This window comes from Balaenoptera borealis, assembly GCF_965194805.1.
Source record: "Balaenoptera borealis genome assembly, chromosome: 16".
NCBI classification, from domain to species: Eukaryota; Metazoa; Chordata; class Mammalia; order Artiodactyla; family Balaenopteridae; genus Balaenoptera; species Balaenoptera borealis.
In genome coordinates this window covers 26,369,075-26,385,306 of record NC_138872.1, presented here as the reverse complement: position 1 = coordinate 26,385,306, position 16,232 = coordinate 26,369,075, and the positions used below count along the sequence as shown (strand labels likewise).

The 16,232-nt window shown below is 50.6% G+C and overlaps 1 protein-coding gene and 1 pseudogene across 2 annotated transcripts in view; one reads left to right on the top strand and one right to left on the bottom strand.

Annotated features, from left to right (window-relative positions):
* EFCAB8 (EF-hand calcium binding domain 8) overlaps window positions 1-16,232 on the top strand; it is a 68,593-nt gene that overhangs the window by 37,544 nt on the left and 14,817 nt on the right. Inside the window, exons 14-20 of the mRNA XM_082358806.1 lie at window positions 1,283-1,420; window positions 2,799-2,912; window positions 4,077-4,304; window positions 5,071-5,141; window positions 5,979-6,183; window positions 7,049-7,297; window positions 8,323-8,457. Coding sequence (XP_082214932.1) covers window positions 1,283-1,420; window positions 2,799-2,912; window positions 4,077-4,304; window positions 5,071-5,141; window positions 5,979-6,183; window positions 7,049-7,297; window positions 8,323-8,457 — 1,140 coding nt within the window. The remainder of the gene's footprint in view (window positions 1-1,282; window positions 1,421-2,798; window positions 2,913-4,076; window positions 4,305-5,070; window positions 5,142-5,978; window positions 6,184-7,048; window positions 7,298-8,322; window positions 8,458-16,232) is intronic.
* Window positions 8,602-16,217, bottom strand: LOC309612783 (small ribosomal subunit protein eS24 pseudogene; annotated as a pseudogene). Its single transcript has one exon. The product of its transcript is annotated as a small ribosomal subunit protein eS24 pseudogene (transcript).

Here is a 16,232-nt window from a genome sequence, read left to right as displayed (position 1 = left end):
GTTGGCAGGAGCCTGAGGCCCAGGGCAGTGGTGTGACCTCCCTGTCCATGGTCCCACCCTGGCCTGAGGCCTAGAGGGAGGTACTCCAGGTGGCACCATGAGGGGGCCGTGGGTCTCTGACCACCCCCACAGGGACCTGAGCCCAGCTCTGAGCAGCCCACCCGAGCTGGGCAGGGCCCTTCCCTTTATGGGGTCTCAGTCTCTTCATCCAGAGAATGGGTGTTGAGTGGTTTAGAGAAGAGCTGCTGGTAAGAGCAGAGGAATGTCTGGCGCATAGTAGGTGTACAGCAGATGGGAGCCTTTCCCTCCCCACAGACCCGAACTCGCTTCTCTCAGCTCTCCCAGTGACCACTGCTTGGCTGCCCTGGCTGCTGGGGCTGACTAGACCTTTGTCAAGTGCCCGGGGTTCCCCTGATCAGGCCCGTTACTCTGCTCCTCTGAGCTATGGGTTTAGGGTCTCTCCCCACCTGCTGGGGGATGCAGGCCAATGGTTCCAGGTGTCCTCCTTCAGGGGACAAGTTTGTGTCTTCTGGGACTCAGTAGATCAGGAGCTGGCAGGGCCCTGGTTCACCAGGCCACGCTGCCCACACATCCCCACACTTGCTACTGTCTGGAATTCTCCTGGCAGCGCTGGGAGCTGGGCATCGTCACCTCTGATGAAGGCTCCGAGGCTGGAGGGGTGGGGGACAGAAATGGACTTGCCCAAACCTTCCTGGGCAGGGCAGCGATGGGCAGAGCCACGGTGTGGACGGGAGTCTGTGGCCTCCAAGCCCATGCCGTGTCCAGCTTGCTGCCGATGCCCCGAGTGAGGAGTGTCCTGGTGGGACTTCCACGGGGCCCCTCTGGGGACACTTCCTCAACCTGGGAGGAACTCGAGGGGGACAGGCGAGCCTTTTGGGCAACGATGTTGGCAGCTCTTTCTGTCCCCTGCCTGGCTTTACTCGAGGGAGCCTGGGGTGGGAGCTAGTGAGGGTCTGCAGGGGCAAGTGCTGCCTTGTGAGGTCTTCATCCTCAGCCGATGAGCAGCAGCTGCTCAAGCAGGGTAGAGGCCCTGGGGGAGGCTGGGGGGGGCGTGCCTCAGTTTCCTCATTTGAGCATAAGCACAGCATCTCTTGTCATAGGGTTGTGATCCATGGCAGTCACTTAGTGTGGTGGGTGTGTCTTGGAAGTGCTTGCACTGGGTGCCCTGGCCCCGCTCCCAGGAGAACCCCAAGGCCTCAGGTGCCAGCTGCATCCCCAAGAACCCACCCTTGGCCTCTTTGCCTGTTTCTCACCCCCGCAGAATATTCGCATATGGGACATGCAGGACTACGAATGCCTCCAGTCCTTCTGCGGGAAGCATTTTGCCCTGGGACACTGCCCCATCACCAGCGCATACTTCCACAAGGATGACGGCAGCCTCATCTGTAGCACCTATTCAGTGAGTGCTGCACGGGAGGGAGGTGGGACCGTGGCTGCACCCAGAGGGGAGGGGCCGTGGCTGCGGTCCACAGTCCCATGGGACACCGAGGGGTGGTCACATCCTGTCCGTCCTGAGACTGCTTCGTGCCATGAGGACAAAGCTGCTAGACTCTGTGACCTGGTCCTCAAAGCTCCCGTCTCCTGGGATTTCCTGGGGGACTGTTTCGAGGCCCTCAGTGGTCACCCTCTACGCTGCTGTCCTCCTGGCCCATGCATCCTCCAGACTCTCCTTCTCGAAGCCCACCTCAAGGCCCGGGCTGGCTTCGAAGCCCCCCCGCCCGCCCCCACCGCTCCAAGCTCCCTTGCCTCCCCTTGATCACGGCCCTTATAACTCTGTCCTGTCATGGTTACATGCCTGTCCTTCCTGCCAAATCGTGAACCCCAGGAGGGCAGGGCCCATACCCGAGCAGCCCCTCTGAAGGAGAGAGCCTGGAGGGACCTGGCATGAACACCGTCTATGAGCCATGACTTAGATGGTGCCCATGTGAGGTCTGTCCTGACTCTGGAGGACAGGACAGCCTGGGAGAAGCACAAGGGGCTGACCGTCCAGGGTGACAGGGGGACCTGTGACAAGATGGGAGACGATCAGCAGCCAGTAGAGGGGGAGGTTCTATCTAGAAAGGGAGGCGAGGTGTCATTTGTGGTTGAGAGGAAGGGGAAGCCCCACTGAGACCTCCTTCCCACTGTTGGCCAGGTGACACACACGCTGTCCTTGTGCCCTTGGCTGGCTCTCCCAGGTGGCAGGTTTTTCTTGAGAAGGAAGTTGGTGGGTTCCTTCGTCTCTGCTGAGTGTCAGACTGGCTGCCAGCATTTGTTGAATTAAATAGACCTTTGAAGTTCATTTCAAATCATCACACGTTATCAGCCCTCTGATCTTTGTCAGGAGCAGAGAATATATTAATTAGGCACTGTCCCATCCCTCAAGGAACTTATGGGGTAGTAGGAGAACACATAATTTTAGTAGAAAATGCTGTGTGTTATGATGGAGATGTGTGCTAGGTGCTTCATCGAGCACAGAGAAAGGATCCTTAGCCTAGCCTGAGGCAGAGGTAGTCAGGGAAGGCTTCCTGGACGAGGGGACACCAGATTGAGGCTTTATGCTTTTCAGAAGTTATAAAAGGGACCTTGGACTTGGATTTTGGGCTTGTGGGAACACGAGGTTTGGGAGCCCTGATCTCAGGAAGTGGGGGCCATGGAGTAGGCGTGAGCTATCAGCAGGCCTGCGTGTAGTCGAGGATATCTTGATGTCTCAGTTTACTGGAAGTTTCTCCCTGGGGCCAGTCACTGAGGGCAGGCCCCTTCTGACTGCCCAACTGTCTGCCCCTCCTCACCTGTAGATTGGCGTCCTAAAAGGCTACTTGGAGATGCAGGGGCCTGGGAGAGCAGAAGAGAAGACCACGACTTACAGCACGCCCCTGTGCGCCATCCTCTACAGCAAGGTTTTCAAGCAGGTAAGTGGGCAGCAGCTCGTCTCTGAGGCCAGCAGGGGGTGGGGTGGGACAGGACGCTCATAGCTTGGGTGGTGGTGCAGGGCAGTGGGAGGTGGGCTAGCAGCAGCCCTGCAGAGGGGTCACCCCAGGTAAGATAGGAGCTCCACCACGTGGTCAGTGGGTCACCAAACTCCTGTGAGCCTGTGCGCCCCTGGCTACCGCCCCAGGTCGGTTCTGGACGGGCAGCCTTCTTTATACAGTGTGAGATGGAACACAAGGTGTGAGCTGTGATTCGAGGCTCCCCGGGTGGGTGTGGGTGCTGCTCCTGGGGGCCATTTCCAGGGAAGCCTTGGTTCAGCATTGTCCATCGTGGGAGGGGAGGGAGGCCCAGGCTGTGGACAGCCCCCTGGTCCTGAGTAGAGATCTCTGCATTGGGCAGGGCAACTGGGAACGTGGATTCTGAAGTGTGGGGAGACAAAGGGCTCCTGGGCCCTCTGCCCACTGCCACTGGGCCCCCTTTCCTGGCCCCGCCGCGTCTGCTGCAGTGTGGCCTTGGCTGCGCGAGGCCAGAGCTCACCTCTTTGGGTTTCCCTCTCATTCGGACCCCTGGCACCACCACCCCTCATACCTTAGGGCTCTTCAGTGCCTTCCAGCAGTTTCAAAAAAAATCCCCCTTCCCCAGCTTTTCTAGATGTCCTCAGCAGGAAGGTTGGTCTGAAGTAGGTTCACCTGTTACTGTTCCATTGTAATAGCTGTAATGTCACCTTAGGTGGAGTGACCTACCTTTACGCAACATTTCCCTACCTAGGAGACAGTTAGTGTATTTCCTGTTGTTTTTTTCTATCCCCCATGATTAATGACTTTGCAGTAAATGTCTTTTCTGAATTAGAGATTATTTTCTCTGGATAGATTCTGATAAATGCCATTTCTGAGTTAAAGGGGATTTCACCAAACTGTTTCCTTCTGAAAAAACTGTGCCTGTTTGCACTGCCCGCCATGGGCCTCAGGGCTGAGGAAAGCCTGTTTTCAAGAGTGGCTTGTCCCGCAGCAGGAGGGCCCAGAGCGCCTGTCTTCTCGGTACACAGAGAGGCAGCTGAGCTACCCGCAGTCACGCCAGCTGGAGGCTGCCCTTGGGAGCGGGGGCCCTCTCCTCTCCAGGAGCCCTGGCTGTGTGCTCCCCCACAGGTGGTGAGCGGCTGCCTGAGTGGCGTGGTGAGCGTGTGGGAGGTCGTGACGGGCAAGAGGATGACGGAGTTCTCCGTGACTGGTGACCAGCACGTGGAGCTGACCGCCATGTCCCTGGATGAGTCAGAGGCGTGCCTGCTCACGGGTCTGCGTGACGGCACCATGAAGATGTGGAACTACAGCGTTGGTGAATGCCTGCTGACCTTCCCCAACCCGGACCAGATGGAGGTCAGTCTGGTCCATCAGCTGGGGCCTGGGGGCCCCTTGCAGCTCCTGTGACCCTGGGACATGCTATTGTCCATGCCTCTCTGAAAGGCTGTGCACACAGACTGCCTGGCCTCGTGCCTACCTGAGCCTTTGTGTCCTTGTGCAAAAAATGAAGACAGGTAACAGGGCCTGTCCTTCATAGGTGTTCTACAAATGTTAGCTACTCTTGCTCTTTTGGCGTGTTAGCACTTCTTACCCTACATCTTAGAGCTTTGGATGGCATTGCTAGCAGTGGGGTCACATGATTCAGAGCCACCCGTACCCCAATTTGGGAAATGACTGCCAGGGTTATAGGGATGGTCTGTGGGTGTGACAAAGTGCAAAGCCAGCAGTCCCACTTTGGGACTTGCGCCCATTAGTAACCCCCGTGACACAGTCCTTTAACCAACTCAGAAGGAGCACTTGGCCAAGAAACCGGGGATTTAGAGGACTGGTCCAGATCCTATCTCTCAGTCGTTTGACCTTAGCCAAGTCACTTGTCTGTTTCCCTGCTATCCCCCTATAAGATGGACATGGATACCTACCCAATCTGCCCCCTCCAAGTCCATCAAATGGATAATGGGATGTGAGAGCACTCTGAAAAAAATATGGTGGTATCACCTCTAGGGAATTCTCATCATTATGGGGAGTTTTGATTTCTTGCTTGGTATAATTAGGAAGACATTTGGGGCCTGGAGCCATTTCCTCTGAGGTACCTTAGAGTTCTGTCTTCTTTCATCTTCAACAGATTAGTGGGATTGTCCATATGAACAAAGTGTTCTACATGACCGGATGGAGTAAGAGAATCACTTATTTCACGTGAGTAGCCAGGGTGCACGTGGGAGGTGAGGGCAGCTAACTGTTCTCTCTTGACTTCAGATGGGTTCCTCCATCCCTAGCTTTGCTGGTGGTTGGAACACCAAGCAGGAAATTAGTGCTGGGTGATGTCTATTGCTTCACCCACTCATCTGTCCATTTATTCATCACTCCATGCAGCCGATATGTTCCAGGCTTTGTACTAGGTGCTGGGGACGGGTATAAGCAAGAATATGGAGTCTTCATGCTCCTGGAGCTCCTCCTGGAGCTCCCAGGGGGAGGCAGACACTAATCAAATAACTTCATTTGTGATAGTCTGTTGAGTACTATGAAAAAGAAAAAGTACAGGTTTCTATGGGGAGGGGACAGAAATCTGATCTAGTCTCAGGGGCCATCAGAAAAGGGTCAGCTGAGGATGTCATGGGTGGAGTGGGATTTGAATAGTGAGCAGGAGGGGTCTCAGTGAAGCAGTGAGGGGCTAGGGACAGGAGAGACGTTCCAGGCAGAGGGAACAGCATGTGCAGGGTCCCTTCCTCTTCAGAGGGCCTTTCTAGGGCCATGGTTTCCCCTTCTTTCAACCTGAATCCTTACTCAGGTGTCTGAATGGGGCAAATCTGTAAGATTAGTGTACATAAAGCCCCTAGGACCAGACCTTTATAGCAGGCACATAGTAGGTGCTTAGTAAATGCAGTCAGCAGGGCAGAGCTTCAACCCTGATCTACACCTCCTCTGGAGTGTCCTCCTCTGGGTCAGCGCTCCAAATCCTAGAGGCCTTGATGGTCTCCCAGGAGACCAATAAGGCTGAGCTCTCAGCCCTTCTGCCTCTGGCCATGTGTGCAGGTTCCACAAGACCAAGCCGGTGCTCTTGTGCTACCACTGGCAGACCTTCCACACGGAGGATGTCCTGAGCATGGCCAGGTACCAGAACCAGTTCCTTGGGACTTCCTCCTACAATGGGGACATCCTCTTCTGGAACATCAGCATGTTCAGGCCCATCCTCCATTTCAACGCCTCTCAGAGCCCCTTGCCCTCGCTGCCCAAGAGGGTAAGGTCAACAGAAACAAGCTGTCCTCTTCCTTCTTTCTCAGCTGTGGGCCAGAACCACGTAGGGCTGGTGGGTGGGTAGGGGACACCCTGGGAAGTGGAGGGAATGGTGGTGGCTTGTTCTGGAGGAGGTTGGGAGCTAGGGATGTAGGTGGTAGTTTTTATAATTATCCTCATTTGGCAGATGAGGAAACTGAGGCACAGAGAGGTTAAGCATCTCGCCTAAGGTCACACAGCCAAGAAGTAATAGATCCAAATCTAGGCAGTCTGACTCCAGAGCCTGGTGGTGCTAGTCCTGTTCTCCCAAGATTACTGTCTCCTTGAAGGTGGCTCACTTCTGACCCATCGCTACTACCGCTTACTGCTCTGGTCTCACTGGGCTCTTGGTAGGACTTAGGAAGCCATACAGTCTCTGAATGACCATATCTTTGCAGATTAAAGCCGGAAGGGGCCTTTGGGGTCACCCTGTCCAGTAGTTTTCCAAACATGTTGTGGAGAGATGCTTGGAGGCTATTACAGTGGCTTCTCCAGAGCACTTCAGCTTTTTATCTATTTTACACTTTGGAGTTTCCGTTCAGATTAAACAATACCTCAAAAATACTTGGAAAGCACTGTTCACCTTACAGATGGGGAGATGGAGTCCCTCATGGGCGCCATCTCCTGCCCGTGGATGCTCAGGGCATGAATGGTGGCTCGGGGACAGGCTTCTAAGCTCTGGTTCGATGCCGTTAAGGGTACAGGGTTTCTGGGAAACAAACCCCTGGGGCTCCTGAAGGGCCCTGTGGTGTTGGCATCGGGTGGGGAGGCCTCCCTCCCCTCCGGGATGTGCTCGGCAGCGCCTCAGGGCGGTTCCCTCCCCGGCACAGGTGCAGGACGCGGCTGACTGCGCCACGACTGAGAGCCACAGGCCCAGTAAGCCCTGCGCCGAGCAGCAGAAGTGGGCACACAAACTGCACATGCAGCCCCCGGGCCCCAGCTTCAGGGCCATGGCCAACGCCAACCTGCAGCGGAATCTGATGTCGGCACCCCCAGTGATGAGACGCCCGAGAGACAAGGAGCCGGCGGGGCCGGTGCCCCTGCAGGTGGCCGCCCCCAACCCCCCGCCACCCGAGGAGGTGCCTTGGCCAGGGGTCCCTCCCCAATTAGGCCCACCGCTGCCTCGAGCCTGGGCCCTGTCCCCTCCCGGAGCGCGGCCAGTACAGACCCAGCGTCTGCAGGCTCGGGTGCAGGACCAGAGGGAACACCAGCCGGAGAACCTACAGCTGGGGCTTAAAGCCTTTCTCCATCCTCGGGCTCCTGTCGCCCAGGCAGAGATGAGCCACCTGGCTGCCTCGTCCAACAAGCCGTCTCACTCCCGGGAACAGGCTCCAGGGGCCTGAGGCCCAGATGCAGCAACCACTTCCCTCCCACTCTGAGCCCTGGCCTCTGCCCCGGATTAATCTTTCCAGGCTTGACTGATGGTCCTGTTTTGGGGGGAGTAGGGAGGAAGAGCAGGGGAGCTACCCTCTCTACTCACACAGGGTGCTTTGGCCTCTGACCCTCAGCAGCGAAATCAGTGATCTCTCATGAGGGGCTTGAGGGACCAGTCAGATTGTCTCAGCAACCGAAGTCTGATTCCCATTCCGGGGAGCCGGGCTTGAATGAGAAACCCCACCTTCCCCAGACACACGATGCTTGTGCGGCACAGGGCAGTCCACACCTAGACCCACACGACCTGCCAGACACAGTTCTGCTGTGAGATGCACATATGTCTGTCGCTCTGAGGCTCTCAAACCATCCTCGAAGTGTCAGGGTTGCACCACCGCATTCACATCTTCTAGAGCAAGGGGTATACACACCCCTCTGTCCTCACCTCTAGCCAGACTCTCCCTTCCAGGACAAAGAAGGGGCCTTCCCCAAAGGACAACTCCAGTCTCTGCCCTGAGAGCAGAAGCTGCCAGTAACTTAAAATGGAGACTCTCCAGCGTCAGAGTGTCTTTACGCCCAGGATCCTTTAGACACGCAGCTTTTCAGAGTACCTTTCACAGGAGGGTATATCTACTGAGTGGGGCTGGGGTGGTTGCTGTTTCAGCATCTGCCTCTGTCTCTGTTCCCCAGAGACCTTCTCATGCTGACCTGGGAGGCCCATTTTGCTTTTCAGAAACCTCTCAGCGCCAGCAGCCTCAGTCGGTCAAGATCACCCCATGGCAGACCGTCAGTTTTCAGAGAGGCTGAAAGGAGAAAAGGGGAATTCCACAAGAAGCTATTGCTGCAGTCCAATGCATCGGTGGAGAAGGTTGGCCATGCTCAGGCAGGGTCTGGGTTGTGAGCTAGGGGCTGGACAGTTGGGATGCAGCCGGGAAACGCAGCGCCTGGGAGCCTGGGGGCCCGGGGGCCCAGCCTGGTTCTCCCCAGGGCCCGGAGAGGCATGCTGGAGATGATGGTAGCACTCAGGATCTTGGCTGCAGGGCTGCTGTTTGGGGGGAGGTCTCCAGTGTGGGGGGCTGTCTAGGGAGGTGAGCAGTGTGCCCTCCTGTTTGGGGGGCTGGACTGGGAGGTAGGAGAGGTGGCATTTCCAGAACCCACTGTTAAAATGCCCTCCTGAGTTTTGCATGACACATGAGTGGGGATTGGGTCATCTCTGTTCTTCTCCCTTCCTCCTGTACCTTTCCCCTTTCTGACCCTGGGCGCATCTCCCTGTGCTGTCACCCCGGGCGAGGTGGCCTCTAAGGTCCTTTCCAGCTTTAATCTGCAAAGATAGGGTAATTCAGAGACTCTATGGGTTTCCTAAGTCCCTACCATGAGTCCAGTGAGAATACAATTCATAGTTGTAGGGTTCGGCAGGTCTGCCCCATGGCCCAGCTCCAGGGGACTGGGGACTCGAGAACAGGGGAGCGGTGTCCTGCGGGACTGGGTCCTATAAGGTGGAGCAGAGAGCTCCAGTGGCTGGACTTTCTCTCTTCCAGGTTCTGAATGTGCTTTCCTCTCTCTTAAAAAAATGCCTTTAAAAAAACCCCAAAACTTTTAAAAGTAGAAATGCTGATTGGTTAAAAAAAAAAAAAAGAATAGAAATATGTGTAAAGCAAAAAATAAAGGTCCCTATTTCTCACCGTGTACTCCATCTCATCCCAACAGCAGTAGTCACAAACACTGCTAACAGACTGGTTTAGCTTTGTCTTTTTTTTTTTAAGGGCAATGATGTAAAATTATAGCTATGTCCATTTGCCTTTTTTTTTTTAAACAACTTTTTTTTTTGTGAGTGCTACAAGCTACTGCTTATCTTTGGTTTTTATTATTATTATTATTGTTATTATTATTTGGCTGTGTTGGGTCTTCGTTGCTGCGCGGGCTTTCTCTAGTAGTGGGGAGCGGGGGCTACTCTTTGTTGTGGTGTGTGCTTCACATTGCGGTGGCTTCTCTTGTTGCGGAGCACGGGCTGTAGGCGTGCGGGCTTCAGTAGTTGTGGCACGTGGGCTCTAGAGCACAGGCTCAGTAGTTGTGGTACACGGGCTTCATTGCTCTGCGGCATGTGGGCATCTTCCTGGACCAAGGCTGGAACCCGTGTCCCCTGCATTGGCAGGCGGATTCTTAACCACTGTGCCACCCGGGAAGTCCTCCATTTGCTTTTTAAATTGAACTATATATTATGGATATGTTTTCACATTAGTAATTTAGATTCAGCTTATTCCTTTGTTAAGTTTAAAAATTCTTTTAAATGATTGCATAGTGCCCCATAGTTTGGATGTATCATAAACTATGAAGCCAGTCTTTCATTGATAGACAAGTAGGTTAGTCCCAGTTTTTAACTTTTATGAGCAGCACGGCATTGCACATCCTTGTACCTACATTTCTGTGCACCTGGGTGAGTGTATTGAAAAGATGGATTCCTGGAAGCAGCAGACCCCATCCCTTTCAATCTGTGAATCTGACCGAAGTGGCTGACTCAAAGCCTGACCTCCTGGGTTGGTGACCTAGTCCCGTCAGGGCATAGACAGTTGTTAGCTGAGCATTTACACATGCCAGGTACTGGGGAGGTAGCAGTGAATAGAGGAGACAAAAACCCGTGCCCTCGTGGAGCTGATGTTCTAGTTGGGGTGAGACTAACAGTTAACCAGTGAGTGAAATAGATGGTGGGTCACAGGGCGAGCAAGTTCAGTGCTTGGGTGGATAAGAAAACTGGGCCGAGGGTAGTGAGAACAGCATGGGTGGTGGAGAGGGCGCTGCCGTTTTAACAGGGAGGTCAGGGAGTGCTTCATGGAGGAGGTGGCATTTGCTTAGAGCGTGAAGTCTGTGGTTATCTGGAAGGAGGGTTATCCAGGCAGAGGGAACAGCAGGCACAAAGGCCCTCACAGGAGACCTTATTTGGAGTGTTCAAGAAAGAGCACTTCTCCCCCTCTCTCTTTTTTTTTTTTTTTTTTCATCCTAGGTTTCAGTTTATTTCAAATATTTGAGTACAATGACCAGCATACACTAAAAAATAGGTACACAAGGAAATAACACATCATGAGCAAAATGTGACAAGGACTTCAGATGTTGGTATTATCTGACACAGACTATAAAGCAGCTGTGCTGACTAAAAGAAATGACAGATTCGACGGTATCTGAGAACAGCAGCTGAAAGCAGAAGGGGTCTGTACCCCACAATGGATGAGGACAAGGAGTCCACAGCCAAGACTGAAGGGGCCCTGGGAACCCTCAAAATTCAGCAGCCGTAGCTTCCTTCCAGAACTAGGTCACACTGGGGAGAAACATACAAGCCAGCAGTTCCCCTCCTAGGTATCTTTTAAAGATGGTAGTTTTTGAAGTTTTCTATTATTGCTGGCACTAAACCTGGAAGAATTTTGCCGTTTGTCTTTCTTCACTATGGGCTGAGGGACTGGCACATTTATTTTACTAGATACTGCAGACCGGGCAGCAACAAGACTGTTTTTCCTGCTGGGAATCTCAGATTCTGTTATATCTTATCCTTCTTTTGAACTTTTCCCACTTTTCCCTGCTTTTGGTCATTCTTTCTCCTCCTTGTTTTTATCTGGCCTGGCTGGTGTGGACCACCGCCGCCTGCCCCCAAAGCAGCAGCGCCCCCGCCTCACCCCCCCCACCGCACCCCCCCCACCGCCGCCGCCTCCTCAGCCGGGGGAGTAAGTCGTTTGCCCGCTCACTGTTCCCCTTTTCCAGGCTCCCAGAGGCTGCGGCAGCTGTGGCGGCGTCGGCGGAGGCCGCAGCAGCTCTCCCTCTCCCTTTAATCAGAAAGTGATATATGTCCTTCGTGAAAACTAAAGCCTTATAGGAGAGTATAAAGGAAAAAAATGACTGATTCCTTCCTCAATCTCCAGAGGTCTAGTGACTCTTAAGACCTGTTTTCCTGTTCCTATACAAGTGCACATACATGTTGCTACCAAATGGTCTGTGTGTAATACGGATTTGTATCATGAATCTTGAGTGAATTTTTAATTGGAGAGTTGCATGCAAAGGACTGAAAGTCTGTTGGTGAGATTTCAGGCACCACGGCTGGCAGAGGAGTGTGTGTGCGTGTGTGACTGGCAGTCACTGTCTCTGATGCTGGCCCACCTCTGATGCTGACCCTCACCTCTGGCTTCTAAGTGCTCTGCCTCCCACCCCCACTGCTCCTTAAGCAGCAAAGTCCTTTTCCTCTGGGGACCTGGGCAGCAGACAGAGTGAAACTTCTCAGGATGGTGCCCTGGAGAGGGTCCAGAGCTCGTGGGTCACCCTTGGTCCCAGCCTTTCCTTAGTGGGGTGAGGGTGGGCTAGGACAAGGATACCTGGGGTGGAGGGTCTTGCCTGTCAGGTCTTCCTTCCCACCATTTCTGCTTGGCCATCTCAGAAGGCTGTGCGGTATGGCAGTCTCCCTCCTGGGAAGGAGGCAGGGATGTGGATCCAGGCGCAGCTGTGCCCCGACAGTCTGTAGATGAACCCCAAGCTCTCCCTGGTAGTAAAGGACTGAAGAGGTGAAGAGTGGCGAATTGCTCTGAAAGGTATGAAGCCTAGCCTGGGTGTAGCCTCTGCTTCCTCTGAAGGGCCTGCTGGGAGACATTTGGTCCCCTGTGGTTGAGAACCATCTGAGACCCCTCGGCTGAGTGAGGCTGGAATGCCCACCTTCAGTCTGGCTGCTCTTTCCAAACTGGGCAGGGGACTACATCAGAGGTTTCCGGGGCTGGGTGCAAAGTGCAAAAGGAATAGTGTTGGTTCTGCCTCCCAGCCACCCGGGTCCCGCTCTGTCCTGCGCTGTGCCCCTCTTCTCTGTGCCCACTCCTGACACTGGCCACACAGCCCTGCCCATGTGCTCCCAGCCACAGTCCTTTCTGCTCAGTCACCTCCAGCCTGCCCTCTTTAGCTGTCCCAGGGCTGGTGGAGGAAGCTTTGGGAAGGAAAGCTCAGCTTTTCCCCAGTTCAGAAAAGGGAGATCTTCATGGCATATCTTTTTGGTAAATTCTGTGTAGCTATGAGGAATCATGTTTTAGAAGAACACTTAAGGATCTGGAGAATGCTTATGACAAAATTTTTAAATTTTCCTTAAAAATGATAAATAATGACTACTATAAAAATTGTGTACATCTTTGAGATGTATTTTTTATATGTCTATATGCTATATATACACAACTATAGCTTTGGTTTTCAAATAAAACCGGGAGTGCTTGAGACTGTAGTTCAGCTGTTTGCCTTTTTTTTTTGTTTGTTTTAAGCTAGCAATGTACGGTGGACAACTTTTCCTCTCGGTACATATAACTCTATCTACTGCATTCTTTTTAATAGCTTCATACAGGGGGCGGATCTAGATTTTTTAGAGCCTGGAACTTACACAATTTGGGAGGCACCTATAAGAAAAATAACACAAACTTTACGAATATAAAGTTAGATACAAAAGTGAAAATTTATTTAGAATGAGAAAAGAAATGATAGCATATTTCAAAACTTACAAAGTTGACAAAGTTACAGTAGGCACTGCATGTTGCTAGTTCCTCCCATGACCTTGGAAGAGCTTTGAACTTGACCTTGATTTTACTTGGCCTTGAGTTTTGTGAACTTCAGTGGTAATTCTGCCCCTGGCTGCAGTTATTTCCTTGAATTTGCCATAATTTATTTAATGAAAGCCCAACTGATACACATTGAAGTTGTTCCTAGTTTTTTGCTATTGTAAACAATGGTGCAGTTGAGACTCTTTATAGGTTTATCTCTGCAGGTTATGCTAGATTTCCTAGAAGGAGGATTGAGGGATCACCAATTGTGCACAGTTTATGTTTTGATTGATCAAGCCAATTTTATCTCCAGGAAGACTGTGATGATCTACATTCCTTTAACAGTACGTGAGTCTGCCTTTGTCCTCACACTAAGCCAATTCTAGACATCAGCCTTTTCTTCATTTCTGCCAGTCTGATAGGTGGAAAATAGCATTGTCTTTTGATATTTCTTTGATTATTGGTGATATTGAGCTTTTTGTATATTTGTTAGACATTTGCATTTCTTCAGTGGAATAAATATATATTCATATCATTTTCCTTTCTTTTTTTATTAATTTCTTGGAGATGTCTCTATGCTCTGGAAATGAATCCTTTGCACATATTTTCACCTCATCTGCCTTCATGGTATCACACTGAGGTTTTAATTTTTATCTAGCCATCTTTGTTATTTTCCTTTGTGACAATAAAGGCATTGTTTATCCCAAGATCACAGAAATTTTTGTTATATTTTCTTCTAGACATTTATAATTTTATATATTATAGTCAGCTTTTTGTCCTGTATAAGTAATTTTGAGTATGGTGTGATGTATAAATCTAATTTTTTTTTTTCTAAATTGGTAGACAGTTGTTCAAATACCATTTATTGAATAGTTTATCTTTCTCCACTGGCTTGAAATTCTATCATCATTATATAAAAGGTCTTAGCTTATTAATCCTCTCATGAAAAATCTGCACAATCACTGCAGATACAGTTACTGAAGAATCTTTATTCCTTCTTTTTGCCAACACCAACAATGGCCTTTGCAGTCCCCCTGACTTTCTTCATTCTGTCCTCACGTTCCTTTCGCTATTTTCTTGAGGTCTTTTTCTTCTCATACAGGCCATGTCTTGCAAGCCTGTGTTTGGGCTCATTCTTTGTGTAATCCAAGGAATCGTGATTCATGCCAAAGAAGTTGTCTTGCCACCACCAAAATGGGTTCTGAATCCAAATACAAAGATGACATCAGGTGTGGTCTTGTACATTTTGGCTAGTTTTTCCCGAATTTCTGTCTTAGGTACTGTTGCCTTCTCATCAATGACCATTTGTTTTCGCTGAAGTAGTTGGTTGGTCATGAACTTCCTGGTCCGGGTAGTTACTGTGTTGTTCATGATGGCGGCTGATCTGCAAGCAGCCAAGGAGCAAAAAAAATCTCTATCATCATTATATATCGTAGTCTTCTGTAATCTATTTCTGGACCCTCTCTATTATTCCATTAGTATATTTGTCTATTCTTTTTTTAATAGAATTTCACTTTATTATTTTTAAATGAAATTTTATTTTTAAAATTTATTTTATTGAAGTATAGTTGATTTACAATGTTGTGTTAATTTCTACTGTACAGCAAAGTAATTCAGTTATACATATATATATATATATATATATATATTCTTTTTCATATTCTTTTCCATTATGGTTTATCACAGGATATTGAATATAGTTCCCTTATTTGTCTATTCTTGCATGTATATTTCATAATTTTAAAAGAGATGATAAAAGTCTTTATAGACAATGTAATTAGAAAAAAGCTGGAAGGAAATGCATTAATATCTTTTTTTTTAAAAATTTATTTATTATTTATTTTTGGCTGTGTTGGGTCTTCGTTTCTGTGCGAGGGCTTTCTCTAGTTGCAGCAAGCGGGGGCCACTCTTCATCGCGATGCGCGGGCCTCTCACTATCGCGGCCTCTCTTGTTGCGGAGCACAGGCTCCAGACGCGCAGGCTCAGTTGTTGTGGCTCACGGGCCTAGTTGCTCCACGGCATGTGGGATCTTCCCAGACCAGGGCTCGAACCCGTGTCCCCTGCATTGGCAGGCAGATTCTCAACCACTGCGCCACCAGGGAAGCCCATGCATTAATATCTTAATGGTGGTTATTTCTGGGTATTGGGATTCTGTGGGTGATTTTGATTTCTTTTCATCTGTGCTGTCCACATTTTGTACAGTGTGCAAAGTACACTTATGTAAAATGGGAAAATACTTGCCCTTTGTCTTTGGTTTAGAGACTCCTGGTTTTGTGACCCTGGAACCTGGGTCAATGGGACACAGGCTGAGTATTTTGTTTTGGGTCTCTGTGACAATAAGGATAATCAAAAATTTTGTTGTTGTTGTTGGCAACATGGGGATACATAAGCTACCACACTGGAATTTTTGATTTAGCAGGAGTGAGGAAGCCTCCAATTTCTCGTGCCAGGTCTGACTCGCTCTACCCCTGACTCTGTGCTCTCTCTGCCTCACACATGGTGGGTACCAGGCAAGCAACTCTCTTCTCATGCTAACCATTCAGGGTGGGGGCCACAGGAGTGATGTGTAAGGTGAAAGTGAGGAGAGCAGAGATTTAGCAAAGAGCATGATCCAACCAAGACTTGAGGAAGAATTTGGTTAAAATGCTTTCTTGGTGATTGGCTGGCAAATACGGCATTTCACTGTAGACATATATATGAAGGGGAATGAGTTTGTTCACCACATCACTTTGAGTTGAGGTCAGGTCTTAGAAAATCTTGTTTGAGCCTTAGGACAAAATCAAACTTGTATGTCTTCATTCAATAACCATTCATTGATCAGTTATGATGTGTCAGGCAGCATTGTAGTTGCTGCTGAGGATAAAGTAGTGAACAACAACAAAAAGAACCACAAATCCCTGTCCTCAAGGAGCTCATAGTCTGGCCAAATGTTCCTGGTCGCCAGCTAGGTAGGAAAGGTGGTATCCCATTACCATTCTCAGCGGGCATCTAGGAAACTGGGGTACCAGGTGGGTGTGACTCCTTGCCCAGGCCCCTCAGTACCTGTGACAGCGGCCAGGGTGAGCTCCAGCTCCCAGCACCGCTGAGCGGGATCACC